This window comes from Capra hircus, chromosome 8, assembly GCF_001704415.2.
Source record: "Capra hircus breed San Clemente chromosome 8, ASM170441v1, whole genome shotgun sequence".
NCBI classification, from domain to species: Eukaryota; Metazoa; Chordata; class Mammalia; order Artiodactyla; family Bovidae; genus Capra; species Capra hircus.
In genome coordinates this window covers 26,909,945-26,934,479 of record NC_030815.1, presented here as the reverse complement: position 1 = coordinate 26,934,479, position 24,535 = coordinate 26,909,945, and the positions used below count along the sequence as shown (strand labels likewise).

General features: G+C 34.3%; 1 protein-coding gene across 2 annotated transcripts in view; it reads left to right on the top strand.

Moving 5' to 3' along the window:
• The window catches only part of CNTLN (centlein), a 355,730-nt gene that overhangs the window by 191,899 nt on the left and 139,296 nt on the right, over positions 1-24,535 (top strand). For both annotated transcript variants that reach the window (XM_018051925.1, XM_018051924.1), the window contains exons 9-12: positions 3,706-3,882; positions 5,685-5,810; positions 18,143-18,264; positions 19,761-19,880. In XM_018051925.1, the coding sequence (XP_017907414.1) occupies positions 3,706-3,882; positions 5,685-5,810; positions 18,143-18,264; positions 19,761-19,880 (545 nt within the window). The remainder of the gene's footprint in view (positions 1-3,705; positions 3,883-5,684; positions 5,811-18,142; positions 18,265-19,760; positions 19,881-24,535) is intronic.

Sequence of the window (24,535 nt, the reverse complement as noted above, 5' to 3'; positions counted from 1 at the left end):
AAAGCAGGTTACATGAGTATAGTATGGAGGACAAGAGAGTAACTTTACAGTGGAATAACTTGACAAACACTAATTTGGTAGTGTAATCAGGTTATGTCATTAGTCAAATCATGTTGAAAGTGTGTACCCTTGATTCCGTCCCCAAATTCATAACCCCAGTCTAATCATGATAAAAACAGACAAACTCCAATATAGGGCCATCCTACGATAAACTTGAATAGTACTCTGTGAAACTGTAAATGTCAGCAAAAATAAAAGTCTGAAAATCTATCCCATCCAAGAGTTGCTGACACGACAGGTGAAATATATGTGGTATCCTTAAACAGAAGAGGATATTAGGTGAAAACTATGGAAATTTGAATAAACTAATGACTTTAGTCAAAATAGTATATGAAAATTGGTTCATTGATTTTAATATATCATATTCATTTTAGTTGTTAATAATAAGAGAAACTAGGTGGGTGGGGGCGGGATACACTTTATTATCTGCTCAGTTTTTCTGTAAATATAAAGCTGTTCTAAAAAATAAAATTAGTAATAAAAAAGAAATTTAAAGTATATATTAAAACAGTTTTCCTTTTCTCTTGAAAGTATGGGAAGTATATTCCAAATTCATCATTAGTGAATTCTGAGAGATGATATCATGGAGAGACTTTCATTTATATTTCCCCTATCTGTACTGAAATTTTTACACTGAATTTTTTATTCATTTTATTTGCAGAAAAATACATTTTTAAAACTATTTAGTGAAACGTTCCATGTTCAATGTTAAAAATTAAGAAAATTTATATATGTATGATGAAAATTCACCTCCATTCAGAAATAATGCTATAAATTTCAGGGTTTGGTGAAATCTATTTCTGTACCGTATTCTGTATTCTTCTATAACACGTGCTTTCTTCACTCAGCATTTATCATGTATCTTTATCAACCTTCAGCATGATTAGAACAAAGTCAAAAGCTTGGTACAATTTTGTGTTCTTTGATTCATATTCAGAATTTCCACAGGAAATGTGTACTTGTTTATAGTCCCACCGCCATGCTTTCAAGCTACAACAGTCACAAACTGAGTCTGGCCTGCCCACCTTTTAAAATTCGATTTCTCTTAGAAATTTGAATTCTTCCAGAAGGCAGTGGCACCCCACTCCAGTACTCTTGCCTGTAGAATCCCATGGACACAGGAGCCTGGTGGGCTGCAGTCCATGGGGTCGCTAAGTGTCGGACACGACTGAGCGACTTCACTTTCACTTTTCACTTTCATGCATTGGAGAAGGAAATGGCAACCCACTCCAGTGTTCTTGTCTGGAGAATCCCAGGGACGAGGAAGCCTGGTGGGCTGCCGTCTATGGGGTCACACAGAGTTGGACACGACTGAAGTGACTTAGTAGCAGCAGCAGCAGCAGTCTTTTGAAAAGTCAGTAAATCTGGCATTAGTGCACCACATTTCTCTATGAAAACAACTGGCTATTGCTAAATAGCTACTACCACAAATACCCTCCTTATTCCCTCAGAAATGAAAGTGACTGTGACTTGATATTTCATTTTACTTATTATTTTAAAAGTGGTCATATTACGATAAAAGTGAAATACTTCTTGTGCATATATCCCTAGCAAAAGGGATAAAGGACAAGAGGCAGAGAAAAGACTACACTTGTGAAAAACTGGGAACATGGATAAGTTTCCTTGTCAAAGTAAAGTATATATCTGTATGTTCAACATGAATACAAAGTGTCCCTGTTGAAGGAATTCTAAAGCTGTAATTTAAAAACAAACTCATTTTACATTTTTATTTACATTATGACTCCTATGTGATCTTGAGTTAAGTACTGCTTGAATAGTATTTTTTAATTTTGAAGTTCTGTTACTGTTTTCTGAGGAATTTTAAAGGAATGCTGCCTAAATAAGAAATCTTTTATTATTATAGTAGCAATGTCCACTGTTGGACTTTTTCAATATCTTGATAAATATTGTAATTATTTCTGATTGCAGCTTCTTGACCAAACATTCATTTTTTTTTACATTCTTATCTATTGTATTATAACCCACTAATGACTTAGAAAACTCATTTGTTAAAGAGCACAGGATTGCTTATTGGATATAACAGTAATTAAAGTACTGTTTTTCTTGTTTTTTTGTAAAATTTTGTTTGACTTTGAAAAATTTATTTTAAATGTCTTTGGGTAAATAATGGAATGTTAATATATTCTTTATAATTTTATTTAATAAAGCCAGAACTCCTGTTCTGAGGTTTAGGTAGCCTTTGTAAATTGTTCTAGATTGGCAGGCCAATCAAAGGAAATATTTATAAGTATCACAAATTTGTTTACGAAAGAGGAAAGAATAAATAAAAGAGGTACAATGGTTTAAAGGAAGAGAAAGAATAAGTCAAAAGTCTTTTAGAATTTGGGGAAAAGGTGCTTAAGCTATTTTAATTTGATGTTCAATGCAAGCTAATAGAGTATAAATTATGTGGTAAACATAAAACATAAACAACATTCTGAGAAAAATATATAGTGTTGTGACAGAATAAAGATTGGGAAACATATCAGGTGACTTATGTCACTTTTGTATGAGGAAAGTACAGTAGTATGTTATAACATAGTATAATGTAATAGTATAGTATAGTATGCTATATTATATCTAGTATATATATGTAGATAATATATATATCTATACTATATATATAATAGATTATAATAGTATACTGAGATGATCCTTCTTTTTATAAAAAATATAGGTTAGAATTAGGAAAAATATGCCTATCCCCCCAAAAAAAGAAAAATGTAATCAAACTTAGAAAAAATAATATTTCTCATTGTTAGTTTGGAAAAGTTAAGCATATATATTTTTCTTAAAATCTTTAGAAATATCATTTAGGAAGGATGGGGCTATCCATATTTTAAATGAAACCTTTTTCAGGGCTATTGGATCCATATTGATAATATTAAAATCATAAGTACTGACTTTTCTTTCCTGGAAATCAACAAATACTTTGTTTCACTGTGATCTAGTGTTTTGTGTATGTATGTGAGAGAATGGTTAATTTGAAATAATGTGTGTGCATGGATTTTAATGGTCTCAAATATATTTGGTTAAGATGGTGGTACAGTTTTGTGGAATGTTAGTTTTCATGAACAGGTTTCCTACAAACTTAATTTTCCTGTGATTTCTGTTGCTAAAATGTGATGCTTACCATTAACAGTTTATCTGACATGGGAATGAGTTTCAAAGGAGAATAATGTAAACTCTGTTGACTTTAAAAAAATCTCAGTTGAGTTGTTATTAATAAATTGTAATGCATTAAAAGCTAGTTAGGCCCATAGTGCTGTTGGTTCACTTTTCTGAGACTTATATTCAGTGGTATTGCATTGAGTATTTACTGAGGAAATACTTATATGTATAATCATTAATTTGAAATAATTTTATAGATAAGTTGTGTATATCATGCATCCATGCTTTAAATTTTTTCTTCTAAAAATCTGCATGACAGACATATTTAAAAAAATTTGTATACAGACTCTTGGTTATTTTATTGAAAAATGACATTCTATAAGGATGATAGAAGCTTAGCCAATGCAAGTTTATAGTTTATTTTTGAAATGAAATGTTCTTTCTTCGAATATTTCTGATTTATATAATATAAAACATAAATATTTGCATGAATGTGTAAATAATGTAAGATAAAAACATACTTTTTTAAAACAGGTTTCTCAACAGCCATCTTTATCAAGCTTAGAAACCTTAATGGTCTCACAGAAGTCTGAAATTGAGTATTTACAGGAGAAACTGAAAATAGCAAATGAAAAACTGTCAGAGAACAGATCTACCAACAAGGGTTCCTCAGAGAAGAGTATCTTGACAAGTACTGAAGGGAAACGTAAGGTAGGGACATTCGTCATTTTATGAATTTGTAAGGATGAGGCTAGCAAGGCAAGTGATGAAGTTAAAAAATGAACAGCATCGTTTACTTCTCTGTTTATATTTCTGAAAGCTTTTAAAAAATATCATGTATCAGATGTTTTATAAAATCATGATTGGGACTGGCGAGTTTTCCCTTTTTGAAGATTGAGTAATATCTTCCTAATTTAATTAACTAAATTTATTAGTAGTGATATGCCTCTTTTGCAGTAAATTAACATTCTTACGTTAAAAAGTTTTGCTAAATATGCCTCATCTATCTAATCTATAGATAAACTAATCTAAGTAGAAATTTTAATGTGGTATTAGCCCTTAACTCAATTTTCCAATTTTCAGAAGAAAAATATATCTTAATGTTTCTATTTCATTTGGGTGATATTTAAAATACTACCCATGTGGAATATAAATTATAAATTGAAATATAATATTAATATGTGCAGTTACATATTTTCAGAGTTAAAGGTATAACTGTGGAGAATAAGTAAATTTTTTGTACCATGATTCTTATTTATTAATGTCTCAGCTTTTCCTTTTCATAGTATTTATTGCTTGTTCTTGTTATGCTGCAAAAGATTCTATGAAAATTGACTAGTATAAAAAGTCAAGAATATCAGATTGTAAATATATTCTTTCTATAAGAATTGAAGTAAACTTTAAAATAAGGAGTTTAAGAGGTATATTTCTCACACTTTATAGAAAATATTTTTTAAAGCAGAAAATCATGTTTTCAAGATACTTCTTTTTCATTCTTTTGAATTTTCCTATGAGTAATACAAACTGTCCTAGTAAAAGAAATATTTAGAATGAGATTCATGTTTATGTGGCATTCTTATTTACTACCTCTAATATTATTAGTAATTTTCAGAAGAATGAGCTTTATTATATATATCTATGTATGTATATATTTAAACATAACTGCATATATGTTTCTTGCAATTTTGGAATAGTTTCACGCATTGAGCTTAATTTAAATGAAAAAAAAATCCTAAAATTGAGATACATTGTAGAATCTAATTTGATTTTGTGCTATATGGCTGAACTTTAAAAATGTACTGCTTTGATGTTTCATTGCTTTTTAAAAAATATCAAGAAAATTAGAGTGATATTTTGAACAGAATTTTCTTTCTTTTTCATAAGGACATGCAGTAAGTATGAGCAATATGTTGCCCAGCTTAATAGTTGCTTTCACATATTCCTTCTCCAGATTGGTATATGAAGCTGTACATAATATAAACACACATTCTCGTCTCTAGTTAGCCACATTATAGTTAATGACCATATGGTCATTATGGTGTAAGATCTACTGTCTGTTGTATTTATATTCCTCAAGCATATTGTTCCTTCGACTTCACAGTGTGTTAAACTATTTCAAAGGGAAAGAAACCCTTTCCCTCTTGTTTCAGGTTGTCCTATCAAGTGTAACCTTGGACCCTCGAAGAGCAATTAGACCAGCCTCCATCCCCTCCTTTGTAATGAGGCTTCTTGCATTTCTGAGTCCATAACCCTTTAGTCTTCCCTAATGGGACATCATTATTCTGAAAGAAACAATGTAAATGTAAATGAATATTCTCATTAACGAGTCACAGAGAAACCTTTAGCGGTAGCACTGTGGTAATTCCGCTTGTTATTTCTCCGGTATTCCATGCAGGATTTTTTTTTTTTATAATTCATTATTAGTATTCAAAATTACTTGTTCTTTAATTTTGCATGTCTTTCATAATCCAGTGTTCCAACTAGCTCAACCATGTCCTTGTTTTATTCTCGAGGAACCACCTGTGAAACGTTCAAGGTCTTTGTCCCCAAAGAGCTCTTTCGCAGACTCAGAGGAACTTAAGAAGCTGAGAAAAGCTGAAAGAAAGATTGAAAACTTAGAGAAGGCACTACAACTAAAGGTGAACATTAAATGATTTCTTTAGTAATAACCTTGCATAGGTAAGAATATACCAAAGTAAACGTTCTTTTCACAAATTACTGGTTATCGTTTAATTTTCCTGAATTTAATTACATGTATAAAAATGTATCATCAGTGCATCTAGTTCTTAGTATTTCTGAGGATCATAAAGTAATAAAAATTTTACTAGCTGAAAACGAAATATATATTCACTATTTTAAAATTACAGGGGATATTTTGACTCAATATTGGGAATAAGTTTCTTATAGTTTCTCAGAGACAAAAAAAAAAAAAATAGAACTCTAGCAAATGGAAATAGAATTTCCTATAAGAAATGTGAGTTAGCAACTATGGTGACCTAGCCCAGACTACTTAAAATTGTCCTTTATAGAAAAATTACATAGCCTAAGTGACAAATAAATATGTTATTTTTTCCATTTCAACTGTATTTGTCTCAAAATAAAAGACGCTTGAGTTCATGTTCTACCAGTCTTTAAAAATCATAAATCTTTATTGTTCTATCTATAAGAGTTTGTACTTTCCAACTCATAATTTGTGAATTATTTTTCTCAGAGGAAGGTGGTTGTGTGTAGGGAAGTGCTTCTATGTGGCTATATTGAGGGCTTTAATTTTTCTGTGAATTTAATATGGCTAAAGTTGTCATTCTTCATTCACAACTACTGGAAAACCAACACTATTTGAGATTTAGCCATTTAATTGAATCTCAAATAGTTTTATAATATTCTATGGAAAGGCCAATTTATACATGATGAGAATCCATATATTTAAAGCTTAGATTCTTTGTCATGTAAATGATTCTTAGGAAACTGTTTTCACTTACATTATTTGTGCAATAGAGCAAAATATAATTTAGAGGAATAGTTAATGATAAGCTGCAACTAACAGTTTTTTTCTGCTTTTCCCAAAGAATTGTTTTATATTTATTTAGAGTTAAACTGTTAGTCCGAAAACAAAGGAAAATTATCATTTATTGTTACTCTCCAAGATAAAATTGTTGCAGGAAGGGGACCCCTTCCAGGGCCTGAGAGTGGGCTCTTGTCTTACAGTGAGCAATGAATAGTCTGAAGAGTCACATGAGCTTGACAAAAAGACTTTACTGGGCAGAGGTGCCTGGGTGGAGAACAGTAGGGTAAGGGAATCCAGAAGAACTGTTCAGCCAAGTGGCTCAAAGTCTCTGGTTTTATGGCGATGGGATTAGCTTCCTGGTTGTCTTTGGCTAATCATTCTGACCCAGAGTCCTTCCTGGTGGTGTACACATTGCTCAGCCAAGATGGTACCAGTAAGAAGGATTCTGGGAGGTGGTCGGACATGTGTTATTTCCTTTTGACCTTTCCTGAACTCCTCTGGTTAGTGGTGGCTTGTTAGTTCCACGTTCCTCATCAGGACCTCCTGTCATAAAATAACTCAGGGAGATAGTTACTGTGATGCAGGGGTGGGCAGTTTCAGTCATTGTGCTTCCCCTAACAAAATGATCAGATGAGATCAACTTGCTAGTGTTTAGCCTACTTGAAATTTATACCCCTGCAGTTATTTGCTCATTCTTTTACTCATTTGTAATGTATTGGCTTATGCAGTTAGCTAAGCATTGTGCAGTCACTTTTATAACAGGCGAAAAATAATAATGCTGAGTGAGTAGTTAGAATCTAGCGTAAATGTGTAGGTATACACGGGATATTATGGGCATGTTTATGATGCCATCATCCTTCTTTTGCATAATTCTTGAAATTCACATATGAAACCTTCTTCTATCCTCTGTTAATCTGATTCTCTAAAAAATCAGAAGCAATAAAATATAATCCTTTCAGTTCAGTTCAGTTCAGTTGCTCAGTCGTGTCCGACTCTTTACTACCCCATGAATTGCAGCACGCCAGGCCTCCCTGTCCATCACCAGCTCCTGGAGTTCACCCAGACTCACGTCTGTCGAGTCAGTGATGCCATCCAGCCATCTCATCCTCTGTCGTCCCCTTCTCCTCGTTCCTCCAATCCCTCCCAGCATCAGAGTCTTTTCCAATGTGTCAAGTCTTCGCATGAGGTGGCCAAAGTACTGGAGTTTCAGCTTTAGCATCATTCCTTCCAAAGGAATCCTTTAGTCTTCCCTAAATGAGATACCATTATTCTGAAATACATACATTTGTGTATGTGTGTGTATGTGTGTATATATATATATATGTATATAGATAGAAGGATTGACTGATTTACTCTAACAAGAATTGGCTTATATGATCACTTGATTATGGAGTCAGAGATCCAAGATCTGTAAATGTTAAGCTGGAAATCCGGGAGAGATAATAGTATAGTTCCAGTCTGAGTACAGAGGCCTGAGAACCAGGAGAGCTGATGATGTAAGTTCCAGTCCCATTCTGAGTCTGAAAGCAGACCAGTATCCCGGGTCAAAGGCAGTCAAGCAGAAAGAACGAATCCTTTCTTCCTCATTCTTTTATTCTGTTCAAGCCTTCAGTTGGTTGGATGAAGCCCATCAGTTTGGGGAGGGCAATCTGCTGTATTTAGTCTGTTGATTCAAAAGTTAATTTCATGCAAAAACACCCTCACAGATACACCCAGAAATAGTCATTAACTAAATACCTGGGCAATCAAGATAACATAAAAATATAACCATCACATATCCCATTTAATAGTAGAGGACCTCCACTTTGCTGCCAGAAGTCTGAGTCTTCTTGTTTTTGCCAGGAATGAGTAGAGCAGTTTCAGACATTTTTAGATCTATTTTCTTCCACTTCTTGAATTTCTTGTTTTCAGAGTCTCAGAAACATACTAATTTATCTCCTCATTCTTTTTTTTCTAACAACAGCTCTTTGGGATGAGGCCTCAAATTTACTTTTACAGTAAAATTATTTTTCATGTGATTTCTTTTTCATTTATATTTTTATGTATCTTCTTTCAAGTTAATTGATAATCTTGAATTTGAAATGTTTGTTTTCTTTCGCAAATTTGCAAAATAAGCAAAAAAAAAGTGAACAAATTTTGTTTCTTTGTATTTTTGTCATTTAGAGGAAAGAATTTTTCATTTTAATAGAACAAAATAATTGAATGAAGAAGGCATTCTAAGGGCATTTAGCAAAATGTCCACCAGGCTCCTCTGTCCATGGAATTCTCCAGGCAAGAATACTGGAGTGAGTTGCCATTCCCTTCTCCAGGGGATCTTCCTAACCCAGTGGTCGAACCTGGGTCTCCCACATTGCAGGCGAATTCTTTACCACCTGAGCCACCAGGGAAGATCTTGGGTAAATAAAATATGTATAGTAAAGCAACTCTAAGACAAGTAGTTGGGAACAGGGCACTTTTTAATTTACAACCTGACTTTAATGAGTATAACTCATATTTAATGAAGACAGAAGACCTGTTTCTATTTTTCCAGTATTAGGCAATATTACTAATACTATCATTATTACTCATGTACATGTGAGTATAAGATAGGAATTGGTGATGTGTTTGTGTTTCTTTCCTTAGGGCTCCTGTGACAAGCTACAATTAATATAAACTGGCTAGCTTAAAAGAACAGAAATGTATTGTGTCAAAGTTCTGGATGCTAGAAAAGTCCAAAATCAAGCTGTCAACAGGGTTATTAGTTCCTACTGAAGTCTGTGTGGGAAGAATCTATTCCATTCCTTTTCCTGATAGATTGCCTTCTCCTTATGTCTTCACATCACCTTCCCTCTATTAATGTCTCTCTCTCTGTCTAAATTTCTCTTTTTTGTGAAGAAGACCAGTCGTATTGGATTAGGACCCACCCTATCTCATTTTGGAGCTTCCCTAGTGGTTCAGACTATAAAGAGTTCACCTGCAATGCAGGAGACCTGGATTTGATTCTTAAGGCAGGAAGATTCCCTGGAGAAGGAAATGGCAATCCACTCCAATATTCTTGCCTGGGAAATACCATATTCATAGGAGCTGGGCAGGCTACAGTCCATGGAGTCGCAAAGAGTCAGACACGATTGAACAACTAACACTTTCACTTTCTCATTTTAACTTGCTTCCCTCTATAAAGATTCTATCTCCAAACAAAATCACAAAATCACAGTCACCTTCTGAGGTAGTAGGGGTTAGCACTCCAGCATAACTTCTTGGAGAGATTTATTTCAACCCATAACAGTGTCTTGCAGTTTTTAAAATACTTTGGGATCATGGAGCTCCTTTTGAAGAACATCCCCCACTAATACACATTGAATATTTGAATACCCTTACCATGCTGGTATTCTTTTGAATCCTGTTCTGCAAGAAGCTAATGGGAACATGACAGACAAAATTTTCCTTGCTTAATTATATAAGCAATGGATTTATATCTGTTTTTGTGATCCTGTTGGCATCACCAACTCGATGGACGTGAATTTGAGTGAACTCTGGGAGTTGGTGATGGACAGGGAGGCCTGGCGTGCTGCGATTCATGGGGTCGCAAAGAGTCGGACACGACTGAGTGACTGAGCTGAACTGAACTGAACATATCAATGTGCATTGTGAATCTATAGGAAGGTAGGGATATAGTGTTTCCCAGATTTACTTTATACCTATTAATATTTCCTCAAGGACTGTTATTCCATGGAAGTTACTCTTGGAAACACTAAAGATAAAAGACATGCTCCATGGCATGGTAGGTACCTTTAGGGTCCCAAGTTGATCACCGTGATGGATTGAAGGAGGAAGGGAAGGTCAAAGAAGTTTTAGGAGCCTGTGTTACATACGTATATAAACTCTGATACACTGATATGCTATTTGTGTATATTATTTTAATACTGAATATTATATAGCTATTAACACACTGTCTTACTAAGCTCTCTTGTGGCTACTTGTATCTGTTTTCAAGAGGGCAACCCATGTTGTAATTGTAGAGACAATAGTAATAGAGATGTAAGCTATTATTATAAAACTACTATCCATTTTCAAATCCTTACTTCATGGGTATAGTGAATTATAAAATATAATTTGGAAAACAAAACATCAGAGCTTTATGAAATTCCTACTGTCCTTAAATTACCAGTGCCATGAATCTCTGTTTTACTGACTTTCATGCATTTGGCAATTTTATTCTTTTAGGACTTTTCTATGCCGTTTAATAACATCAGTATGTCCTCCAATATGCTACTGGAGATCAGTGCAGAAATAACTCCAGAAAGAATGAAGGGATGGAGCCAAAGCAAAAACAATACCCATTTGTGGATGTGACTGGTGATAGAAGCAAGGTCCAATGCTGTAAAGAGCAATATTGCATATGAACCTGGAATGTCAGGTCCATGAATCAAGGCAAATTGGAAGTGGTCAAACAGGAGATGGCAAAAGTGAACGTTGACATTCTAGCAATCCACGAACTAAAAGGACTGGAATGGGTGAATTTAAATCAGATGACCATTATATCTACTACTTCTATGGGCAGGAATCCCTTAGAAGAGATGGAGTATCATCATGGTCAACAAAAGGGTCCGAAATGCAATCCAAAAATGACAGAATGATCTCTGTTCGTTTCCAAGGCAAACCATTCAATATCACAGTAATCCAAGTCTATGCCCCAACCAGTAATGCTGAAGAAGCTGAAGTTGAATGGTTCTATGAAGACCTACAAGACCTTTTAGAACTAACACCCAGAAAAGATGTCCTTTTCATTATAGGGGGACTGGAATGCAAAAGTAGGAAGTCAAGAACCATCTGGAGTAACAGGCAAATTTGGCCTTGGAATACGGAATAAAGCAGGGCAAAGACTAACAGAGTTTTGCCAAGAAAATGCACTGGTCATAGCAAACACCCTCTTCCAACAACACAAGAGAAGCCTCTACACATAGACTTCACCAGATGGTAAACACTGAAATCATATTGATTATATTGATTGCAGCCAAAGATGGAGAAGCTCTATACAGTCAACAAAAACAAGACCAGGAGCTGACTGTGGCTCATATCATGACCTCCTTATTGCCAAATTCAGACTTAAATTGAAGAAAGTAGGAAAAGCAAATAGACCATTCAGGTATGACCAAAATCAAGTCCCTTATGATTATACAGTGGAAGTGAGAAATAGATTTAAGGGAGTAGAACTGATAGATAGAGGGCTTGATGAACTATGGATGGAGTTTCATGACATTGTACAGGAGACAGAGATCAAGACCATCCCCATGGAAAAGAAATGCAAAAAAGCAAAATGGCTGTCTGGGGAGGCCTTACAAATAGCTGTGAAAAGAAGAGAAGCGAAAAGTAAAGGAGAAAAGGAAGGATATAAGCATCTGAATGCAGAGTTCCAAAGAATAGCAAGGAGAGATAAGAAAGCCTTCCTCAGCGATCAATGCAAAGAAATAGAAGAAAACAACAGAATGGGAACGACTAGAGATCTCTTCAAGAAAATTAGAGATACCAAGGGAACATTTCATGCAAAGATGGGCTCGATAAAGGGCAGAAATGGTATGGACCTAACAGAAGCAGAAGATATTAAGAAGAGGTGGCAAGAATACACAGAAGAACTGTACAAAAAAGATCTTCACGACCCAGATAATCACAATGGTATGATCACTCAGCTCGAGTCAGACATCCTGGAATGTGAAATCAGTTGGGCCTTAGAAAGCATCACTATGAACAAAGCTAGTGGAAGTGATGGAATTCCAGTTGAGCTATTTCAAATCCTGAAAGATGATGCTGTGAAAGTGCTGCACTCAATATGCCAGCAAATTTGGAAAACTCAACAGTGGCCACAGGACTGGAAAAGGTCAGTTTTCATTCTAATCCCAAAGAAAGGCAATGTCAAAAAATGCTCTAACTACCTTACAGTTGCACTCATCTCACATGCTAGTAAAGCTCAACACTCTCCAAGCCAGGCTTCAGCAATCCATGAACCATGAACTTCCAGCTGTTCAAGCTGGATTTAGAAAAGGCAGAGGAACCAGAAATCAAATTGCCAACATCCACTGGATCATCGAAAAAGCAAGAGAGTTCCAGAAAAACATCGTTTCCTGCTTTATTGATTATGCCAAATCCTTTGACGGTATGGATCACAATAAACTGTGGAAAATTCTTCAAGAGATGGAATACCAGACCACCTGACCTGCCTCTTGAGAAACCTGTATGCAGGTCAGGAAGCAACAGTTAGAACTGGACATGGAACAATAGACTGGTTCCAAATAGGCAAAGGAGTACGTCAAGGCTTTATATTGTCACCCTGCTTATTTAACTTATATGCAGAGTGCATCATGAGAAATGCTGGGCTGGAAGAAGCACAAGCTGGAATCAAGATTGCCAGGAGAAATATCAATAACCTCATATGCAGATGACCCACCTTTATGGCAGAAAGTGAAAAAGAACTAAAGAGCCTCTTGATGAAAGTGAAAGAGGAGAGCGAAAATGTTGGATAAAGCTCAACATTCAGAAAATGAAGATCATGGCATCTGGTCCCTTCACTTCATGGGAAATAGATGGGGAAACAGTGGAAACAGTGTCAGACTTTATTTTTTTGGGCTCCAAAATCACTGCAGATGGTGACTGCAGCCATGAAATTAAAAGACGTTTACTCCTTGGAAGTAAAGTTATTACCAACCTAGATAGCATATTGAAAAGCAGAGACATTACTTTGTCAACAAAGGTCCGTCTAGTTAAGGCTATGGTTTTTCCTGTGGTCATGTATGGATGTGAGAGTTGGACTGTGAAGAAAGCTGAGTGCCGAACAATTGATGCGTTTGAACTGTGGTGTTGGAGAAGACTCTTGAGAGTCCCTTGGACTGCAAGGAGATCCAATCAGTCCATTCTGAAGGAGATCAACCCTGGGTGTTCTTTGGAAGGAATGATGCTAAAGCTGAAACTCTAGTACTTTGGCCACCTCATGTGAAGAGTTGACTCATTGGAAAAGACTCTGATGCTGGGAGGGATTGGGGGTAGGAGAATCAGGGGATGACAGAGGATGAGATGGCTGGATGGCATCACCGACTCGATGGACATGAGTCTGAGTGAACACCAGGAGTTGGTGATGGACAGGGAGGCCTGGCGTGCTGCAATTCATGGGGTCGCAAAGAGTCAGACACAACTGAGCGACTGAACTGAATTGAACTGATATCCTTTGAGTACAGGTTATTTCTTTATTTTTCAATGCTCTAATATTCATTAAGTTTATACCTTCTGCTGAAATTATACATCATGCATTCCTTGGTATTTTATAAAAGTGTTTTTTTTTTTTACTTAAAATACCTTGCTATCAAACTCTGAAGATTGAGCCACTGTTTTATTAATAGTGTTCATGCTCTTATTGCCGTATACTGTCAAGAAGCCTTTGAGGAAACTAGATGATTTGATCCAGAATCATTTATGTTCTTACCAACTCAATAGTTGAATTATAAACATCATTAAAGAAAGTAAATTAATACAGCTTTGCTATTTTCTAGTGTTTTAGCCATTACGACTTGTTTGTACACAGAAGTTAGCGCCTCTCGTTTAGCTACTTTAATTGCTAAATATACAAGAAGGTATCTGTAAATATTTTATTGAATGACCTAATAAGTGGACCTAATTGAGCGACAATCCATGGGGAACTTTGGGATGTGTCCTCAAAGGAAAATGTAGTAATTAGTGATATTAAATGTATTTTTCAGTTTTTATAGTTGATTTTGTTCTCAGATCTTTGAGGATATTTCCCAAATGATGTACTGTTGTTTAGAGTTAGGCTATCATAAAGCCAATGGGACTTTAAGAATAATATTGCAAGCCACAGTAAACTTGAATTTGTTAGAATAAGAAAAATATTAATTTAATTATTTTTTAAAAATCATTCTTTTGAGATATCCAACTTTTGACTGATAATTTCAGCCAGCATCTGCTCTTGCAATTAAATTGGTAAAGTCATTTTTCTTTGAGCTATACATATACTCTATCTTATATTTACATTTTTATAAAATTTTACTGTCTGTTTCTGAAGTAGGCTAAAGAATGATAGTCTCTAGGACCAATTTAACCCATGTATTATAATTTGATAACAGTTTTCTCAAAGCAGAAAAATATAATTATTTTAAATTGTCTATCAAGTGAATTTACCAAATAATATTTAGTTTGATTTTAATAGCTTGGATTTTAAGAATTTTATAAGAATTATGTTTTAAAAAATTTTATGAGAATAAAATAATACAAATTTTTAAGAATTATTAGAATTATATAAACATTCTAGGGGTAGGTATAATTATGACTCATGTAAAATTAAAGGAGAAAGCTTTCAATAAAACTGTTTTCTGTAATCACTATTTAATTGAAGGAATCACTTATTTCAGTTACTGTAAGAAAACCTAAACTATTTACTGATAGTGGGTATATTATGCTAAAGTTTTAGGAATCAGAAGTGGCCACATCAGGTTCTTTGATTAACTGCTCTGCCTAGTACAGAGCCTGCTACATGGTGATTGATATGTAGAACTCGGGAAGTTTTTATTGAGATGTTGTTTAATCACTAAGTTGTGTCCCCATGGACTGTAGCACACCAGGCTTCCCTGTCCTTCACTATCTCCTGGAGTTTGCTCAAACTCATGTCCATTGAGTCAGTGATGCCATCCAACCATCTCGTCTTCTGTCACCCCCTTCTCCTCCTGCTTTCAATCTTTCCCAGCATCAAGGTCTTTTCCAATGAGTCGACTCTTCACACCAGGTAGCCAAAGTATTGGAGCTTCAGCTTTAGCATCAGTCTTTCCAATGAATATTCAGGGTTAACTTCCTTTAGGATTGACTGGTTTGGTCTCCTTGCTATCCAAGGGACTCTCAAGAGTCTTCTCTAGCACAACAGTTTGAAAGCATCAATTCTTCAGTGTTCAGCCTTCTTTTTTGAGTCATAGTATAGTTGATTTCTACTTAAGAATTAGGGAAAATATTGGATATAGTTTCAATGATTAATGGTAGCTGAGGCAGTACTTAAAAATGCTAAAATAACGACAGTACTCTGAATAAGAAACTCAACTTGTTCCAGTAATTCAACAGAAAATTATTGTGAAAGGTAATATAAAATTTGGATATCCTATTCTATTAATATTTAATTCTTGGTCAATCTTTTAGGTTCTTTTTACACAAAATTTCTAGGGATTCTAGCACAGACGTAATAATTCCACAACTGTGCATTTGTTTGTAATAACTCTTAAGAAATTTACTGTAAAATAAGAGTTTACAGGGAAGGACTTTAAGTCAATGAAGAAGAATCACACAAAACTATTTTTAAAATTGTCTAACAAAGTATTCAGTTTATATGCTTATTTCAAAATTGTTTTGACATGAATCTAATGTATATAAATTTCTTATAAATTAGTTTATTTATATTATAATGTATCTTATTTAAATGCCTCATTATTTATATTCATTCATAAAAAGAATCCTAATAAGAATATTTAACTTTTATTCATTTATGAGGAAAGATTATTGGTTATCATTCTTATATTTGGCTAACTTAAATTATTTCCCATCTGTAAAAATGGGAAGTTTATTGGTCAAGGAGGTCAGATTGTTTACCAACAGTGTGGGAAACTCAAGATCAAAATTATATCATTCTTTGTGTCTTAGAAGAAGAGATATATCAGTAGCTTCTATTTTGAAGATGGAGAAATTGAAACACACTGGATTTAAGTAGATTGTCAAGGTAAAATATAGTAAATTTGAGCAGCAGGTGTTGAACTCTTAGCAGCACTTACCACCCTGCATATAATAGGTTCTTAATATATGGTTCTTCAGTTAAAACAAAACTGAATTCAGTATCTTGAATTTTTAATCATGATATTACACCATATAACTTTTTAGCAAGTAACTCTGCAGTGACTATGATTAATATCTCCTAAAAGTCTTCAGGATAACATTTATTCTAATTTCCCCTGTTAAGAGACAGCATTTTTGTCAAGCACTTGCATTCCCATATGATGTACAGACGACCACCTGGTACATACATGGCTCAAATACTTCCTAGTAACTACTTAAGATAATTATTGAAGTTATCCTACTAGATATATATTCAGAGTATAATGGCAACATATCTATACTGTTGAGACAGGTAGAATTGCAGTAAGATAATGCAGACTCTATAAGATATTATCTCATTGTTGGAATGAGAGACCGATAAGTCAGTGGAACCATAAATTTGGCTTATAAATGATAAGGGCATCAGAGTTAGTTCTTGGGAAGAGGACAGAGTAAAAAGCTCACTTACTTCGTGCCTCTCTTGGGCAAGAACAGACCTGGGAGCTTTACCTGTATGTTACTTTATTTAATTTTGTCATCATGGTATAAATTTCTGTGTCCTTTTCCACATTCTATAGTAAAAAAAAATTGAATTAATTTAAATAGTGTTCTTAAGATTATGCAGCTACCAGGAGAAAACTTCAAGAATGGAATTCAGATCTTTCTGGCTGCCATGTTCCCACTCCTCTCGGCTTACTATATTAGAGAGTACCAGTTACCTGCACTGAATAAATATGCAAGTTCTTTCATACAGAAAATGAAGAGTTTAAAACACAGATTTGAAATGACCAAGGGTAAAATAAAAGACTCATCACATTACTTATTTTACTTTGAGAAACACAGTTCATGAGTAACATAAATACATCCCCTGAGGATTGACAATTTGACCTATATATATGTTCATTTTGTGGTCATGTTGAAAAGTAAAGATTTATGCATGCATTTTATTTAAAACATTTAGAAGTCATTGACTATAACTCTCTACCCTAGTAATATTTGGTCTATTCTGATTTCTTCAAGAGTGCTAAGTCCAACTTTCCCATTTCAGTTATTTATGTTTCAACCCAAAATGTTAAACTGGGTCACTTTTAACATAGGTCCAAACTGATTTTCTTTCTTCTATGTAATCTTTGTGCATTTTAACAAACTAATTATGAATTCATGGGTTAGAGAACTGGTCTTACAATGATTAGTGTCCTTGTACTAATTATGTGTGCACTTACAACTAACAAAATAGTCATGCTTTATGTATGGACAAATCTTTGGAAAGGAAAAAAATTTTAATATGTAAGATTGATACAGAAATATGTGTATATATACTAATTAACAAAAAGGAAAGGAATGAAATTAATTTGATGCCAGAATTTTGAGATTACTTAAATGATTTTTCAAAATGCAGTGAATCAAGTAAACCTGTTCTGTGACTTTAGGATTAAATGATCATTACATTAATTTATTTGTAATAAATTATAAATAAATCACAAATTTATTTCTGCTTAAATGATTATTACAAATGAATTTATATTTACATGCTATTTTCTTTTGAATTTTATACTTAGATTGGTAGCCTTTTATCTGTAACATTATGCTTATATATTCTTCAAACTTGTATACTTGCTTTTTTGTGTTCTGCAGAACCAAGAAAATGATGAGCTAAGAGATGCCCATGAAAAACGCAAAGAAAGGCTACAGATGTTACAGACCAACTACAGAGCAGTAAAAGAGCAATTAAAACAGTGGGAAGAAGGCAGTGGCATGTGAGTTACATAGCTCATAAAGGCATTTCCCTAAATATTAAATGGAATGGGGTAGCATCATATAGGTGCTTTAATAGCTTTTGTTTGATTTTAAAGAAATCATTTCATAGTCAGATCTTTAGTGGAAAATTTTTACATAGAGAATGTAACAAATGAAAATAGAAATATGTTTAAAATAACTATTCATTTTCCTATAATTTGCAGAAATCATGAGCATAGATGATGAATTATTATATGCACTTTTAATATCTATAGAATAACTTAATAAAAGTATATCTTAAAGAAAAAATAGTTCATATCAATGTGCTTGAAAAACTACTTTAAATAAAACGCTGATGTTACAAAGTATATAACTCAGTTTACTTTTTATTTGAAATATATGAGAAATATGAAATTAACATGTATAGTTAACTGTCTTAAAACTATTTCAACCTAGTATGCAGTTTGAAAATCTTTACTATCCATCAGTTAGTTCTGCAGCTTATCTGAATGAATGGGCGGTCTCAGTTCAATTGCTCTGAACAGGTGTTCAGATCTTGGTTAGTCGTAAGTGGCTCCCCTGTTAACAGTATCAACAGAGGGCAAAGGACTGAATAAGTACAAAAAAATCTACTACCCTCTCATCTTCTGAGATGGATCCTTTAGGGCAATGTTGATGATACACATTGGTCTGTTCTATAGAGAAATACTGTCTCTAAATTGGCCAGTACAGCACTTTTACAAAATAAAAATGAAGAGTTTGTTTTATGTACAGAAAATGAGAACATAAAGGCATTTGGCATGCTTTATAGATAATTGTCACATCTAATTTTTTCTTTGAAGAACGGAAAGTGTTTCATATCGCTTGTCAGTAAACCAATGTTAAATCTGTCTGTCCTGGGTTTAGCCTCTGCAACTTAGCAGGCACTTAACTTTTTAGTAGTCACCAGAAGGATGAAGGCTACTTGCTAACCATCTGATGTTTACTGATAACTGTTTGTTTTAAGACAAAACACATAAACCACAATCAGACTGGTTGGCAGCAAGGTCTAGATGTGTTGATTGCTTATAGTCCTTTTTTAGAAACTGATATTTTTGCAATGTATGTTTTGTTACTCGTAGAATGAATGAGAGAAATAAGACCAGAGAATATCATGTGTCCACTTAAAAGTTTACTTTCCATAGTAGCAGTTTAGCTTTTTAGGAAATCATGATCTAGGATTTTAATTTCTACATGCTTAGTTTTTACGAAATTCATTCCATAGTGTACCTCAGTAGAAATTGGGTAGCTATGTGACACTAGCTGTACTTCATGAGAAGTCTCAATTCCAAGTGATTACCCTGAAGTTATGGCATGAATATCATTAGCAAGTTAATTTCAATAAAAAGTCTCATATCATTTGCCCCCAAAAAAGATACTTGGTTAGTAGATATTTTTCAATCTTAGGGAATATATAAATGAATTTTATTGCACTTTGAACATGTTAAGTAAGAAAGCAATTTCATTTTAAAAATAGGATGGAAATCAGGAAAGTAAAGAGAGCAGATCCTCAACAACTTCAACAAGAAGATTCTGATGCTGTATGGAATGAACTGGCCTATTTCAAAAGGGAGAACCAGGAGCTAATGATTCAAAAGTGAGTTTGTTTTTTTTAATAATGTGTACTTAGGTAAACATCTGAGAGAAATGTTTTCTATCTTAAAGGCCATGAGAGAAATTCCTTATAAAATTTGGAAAATGAACTAATCTGGTTTGCCAGTAAAAGTAAAGAAAAAAGATTGACTTTTTAATATATATGTATGTATAATGCAATAACAAGTTGCACATTTGCTAGCTCTTGCCGAAACTGTATTATATGATCTAGGGATTGTGTTAATTAATGTGGCTCTCATCTGTTGGAGGTGTCGCTCTTCATTAGCCTGTATTTTAGACACTGCCGTGCTTCATTTCTGGAATGAGGTGGAGAGGGGATAACCTAGCCAGCCATCCTTGTTTGATCTCCTAGATACATACGCGATGCAGAATGCCTGAGCTCTCTTGGTTCCCTGCCCTGTCCTGCTAATCCCAGCTGAGCTCATTATGGTGTAGCCTTGCTGCTATTCTTGGAGCCAGAGCTGTCCAAGCTAATTACTGGTAGCAGCAGAACTGCCTGTTAAGGGTCTGGTATGGATCTGCTAACATGGTCCTTGGTAGTGACCTGCAAACGACACGAGGGAATTGCTTGCTTTCTTGCTGTGCACTGTGTGTCCTTTGGGCTTAATGCTGATCCCTCCACATAGGTCTTTTAGCTGCCCTAAGTATAAAACTTGATGAAGGATACTCATATTTTAGAAAACATACAGTTTGCTTCCTTGATCTTCTAATTCACAGTCTATTATATTCAGCTTGCTATAGAAAGAGCACTTTTTTTTGGAAACAAAAAACAGTTAGACCAACATAATTAGCCTTTTTTGCTACTTAACTATTTCTTTATTTAGAGTTAATCTTTGATACTCAGATTATGTGATTTTTTTTGAAAGACAGGATGTCTTTTAGATTACTAGAATTTAGTATCATGTGGTATAATGTAATTAAATATCATTGAATTGTCATACCTGTATTAGAATCTTATTTTACATGTTATATAATAATACATGGAACTTAAGTTACCACCTTTTCCATGTAATGATAAACTTTTGAAGAAATGATCATATCAGATTTAAATATATACCTCTAATTATCTCTTAAAATGTACTACACTCTATTAATATTAAATGATTGATGCTGATAACAAAGTTTCTTATCTTGCAAATTTTTATATATTTGTCCCAGACATGTTCCCTGAAAGTTTTGGATAGCTTTGTTGAGATATAATTCACAAGCTGTATAGTTCACCTACTGGTTTTTAGAATATTCAAATAGTTGTATGCTCATCATCACAATAAATTTTAGAACATTGTCATTACTCCTTCAAAAAACCACATACAGTTTACCTGTTACCTCCATTGCTTCCCACCCCTTAGCTAACCACTAATCTGCTTTCTGTGTCTATAGATTTACCTATTCTGGACATCTCATATAAATGGAATCATATAATATGTGGTTCTTTGTGACTAACTTCTTTCACTTACCATAATATTTTCATAGGGTTTGGTTTATCTGTGGTGTAGCATGTGTTAGTACTTTCTCTGACAATCTTTAGTGATCTTTTTGGATAAAATGAATTAGGTGTGAAATCTAATCTAACTAATCACAAGATCTAATCCAGAAAATGCAAGCAGAGGTTAGTTGTCAGTGGTGTTTATTTGAAGTTTATTTTATTCATCGATGAAATAGAACTAAAGAAAAAATAATAAATCCTTTGAAAGAAAGTTTTGGAACTTTTAGAATCCTAGTCTGTTCACCCTGAGATATGTGTGTGTTATAAGTAGCTCTATAAATTAAATTTTGTATCATTTATCAGTTGAATGCTGAGTCATTAACTGTGCATTTTTCCTCCTGAAATTCATTTAAATTTATTAATGTGATATTCATTGTAAGATAGCTATTTTTCAGATCAGTTTTAATTTATTAAAAAATAGTGAAGTTTGAGGTGATAACCTTTAAGAGTGCTAAATAATCAGTATAAACTTTTGGTCATGTAATGATGTTTTGGGGGTGGGTGGGTTATTTTGTGAAACATTTACTCAGTTAAGAAATGTGTTTGAGTTACTGCTATGTGTGCCGTGTGTGTGACAGGCAGTCTGCTTGGTGAATGAAAAGAGAACATCAAACTTCCTACTCTCAGGGAGCTTTCTTGGAAACATGGTCAGTATTAAATGTTCTAATGAAATATGATGTTAAAAATTAAACTTGGAGTATCATGTGCTGTGCTGTGCTCAGTCGCTCAGTCGTGTCTGACTCTTTTTGACCCCATGGACTGTAGCCCACCAGGCTCCTCTGTCCATGGGATTCTCCAGGCAAGAATACTGGAGTGGGTTGCCATGCCTCCTCATCCTCCAGGAGATCTTCCCAACCTAGGGATCGAACCCAGGTCTCCCACATTGCAGGTGGTTCTTTACTGTCTGAGCCACCAGGGAAGCCCAAGAATGCTGGAGTGGGTAGCCTATCCCTTCTCTAGGGGATCTTCCCAACCTAGGAATTGAACTGGGGTCTCCTGCATTGCAGGCAGATGTTTTACTAACTGAGCTAGGAGGGAAGCCCCAGAAGTATCATAATGAAACAATAAGAAAGGAAACATGGAAACATGTCTTCTTATTTTTGAAGTTAGTTTGCAAATAAAGGCTGAATTTTGTTTGTTTTTAATTTATATATAGTACATGTTCAGCATAGTATTTTGAGTTGTAACACACATGTACAAATAGATTTGAGTAACTGTGACCACATTCAGGATGCAGCCTAGTTCTATTATCTCAAAAAATTTCCTAGTCCTACCCACTTGTAGTCAAATCCTCCCACCATACCTAACGCCTGACAACCACTGATTTGTTCTCCCTCCCTATAGCTTTGCCTTTTTTTCAGAATGACATATGTGTGGAATCATATAAGCTATAACTTTTTGAAACTGGCTTCTTTCATTTGGCATAGTGCCTTTAGATTCATTCCTATTGGTTCATCCAGTTTGTTCCTTTTTTTTTGCTAAATGGTATTACATTGTATGGCTTCCCTGGTGGTTCAATGGTGAAGAACCCTTCTGCAAAGCAGTAGACACAGGTTCGACCCCAGGGTCAGGAAGATTCCTTGGACATGGCAACCCACTCTAGTATTCTTGCCTGGGAAATCCCATGGACAGAGGAGTCTGGTGGATTACAGTCCATGGGGTCAAAGAGTTGGACTTGACTTAGTAACAAAACAACAACAAAATTCCATTGTATAGATACACCACAGTTTGTCTGTCTCTTAAGACTATTTGGGTCTTTTCTAGATTTTGGGGACTATATATATTTTTCTGCTAAAATAGATTTTTATGTGAACATAGCTTTATGATTCTTTAAATACCCATAGTAGGAAGTAACCCTACTATGTGTATCTTTGATTTATTTATAACTATGTAAGAAACCGCCAAACTGTTTTCCAGAGTGGCTATGCCATTCTTACTCCTCTCAGGAATTCATATGAGCCTGTTGCTCCACATTCTTGTCAGCACTTTTTTTAAGACCATTCCCATAGTAGTGTATTGATATTCCATTGTGATATCAATTTGTATTTCCCTAATGACTAGTGGTAATGATCTTTCACATGCCTATTTGCTATCTTTATATTTTCTTTTACGAATGTCTCTTCAACTCTTTAGCTCATTTAAAAAATTGATTGTTTATTACATAGTACTGGTTATTTACATATTCTATATGCAAGAGCTTAATTAAATATATGATTTAAAGATATTTTGTCCCAGTGTGTATATTGCCTTTTTATTCCTAGAATAGTGTCTTTTGCATGACAAAAGGTTTACTTTGGTAAAGTTCAACTTTCTAATTGATTTTCTTTTATGGGCTATGGCTTTGATGTCATATCTAATATCTATTTTTCTGACCTGAAGTCACAAGTATTTATGCAGTGTTTTCTCTTAAAAAGCTTTCTATTTAGCTCTGCAATCCATTTTTAGCTAAGTTCTGTATAGGGTATGAATTACAGGTTGAAGTTCATTATTTACAAAGATAAATGTCCAGTCATATCAGTATCATTTTTGAAAAGACTATTCCTTCTCCAGTAAATTGCTTTTGTAACTGTTAAATATCAGCAGACTATATTTCTGTGGGTCTATTACAAGACTCTATTTTATTCCATTAATATGAATTTAAACTTCTGTGAACCCCACACTGTTTTGATTTCTGTAACTCTATAATAAGCCTTGAACTGAGTGTGAGTCAAACAGCTTTATTGTTTTTAATTGTTTTAGCTTTTCTAATCGCTTTGCTTTTCCATAAAAGTTTTACCTATAAAAATAGGTTTAAAAAATAGCTTGAACTACCAAAATCTTGTGGGAATTTCGACTGAAATTGTGCTTAGAGAATTGACATATTAATCACATTGAGTCCTCTATTCCATGAAGACTTAATTTGTTGAGATTTCTTTTTATCAGTGTTTTATAGTTTTAGCATGCAGATTCTGTATGTCTAACACCGTTGTTGCATGCATGCATGCATGCCTAGTTACATCCAACTCTTTGTGACCCTATGGACTATATAGAGCCCACCAGGCTCCTTTGTTCACAGGATTCTCCAGGCAAGAATACTGGAGTGAGTTGCTATGACCTTCTCTAGGAGATCTTCCCAACCCAGGGATCAAACCCACATCTCTTACCTATCCTGC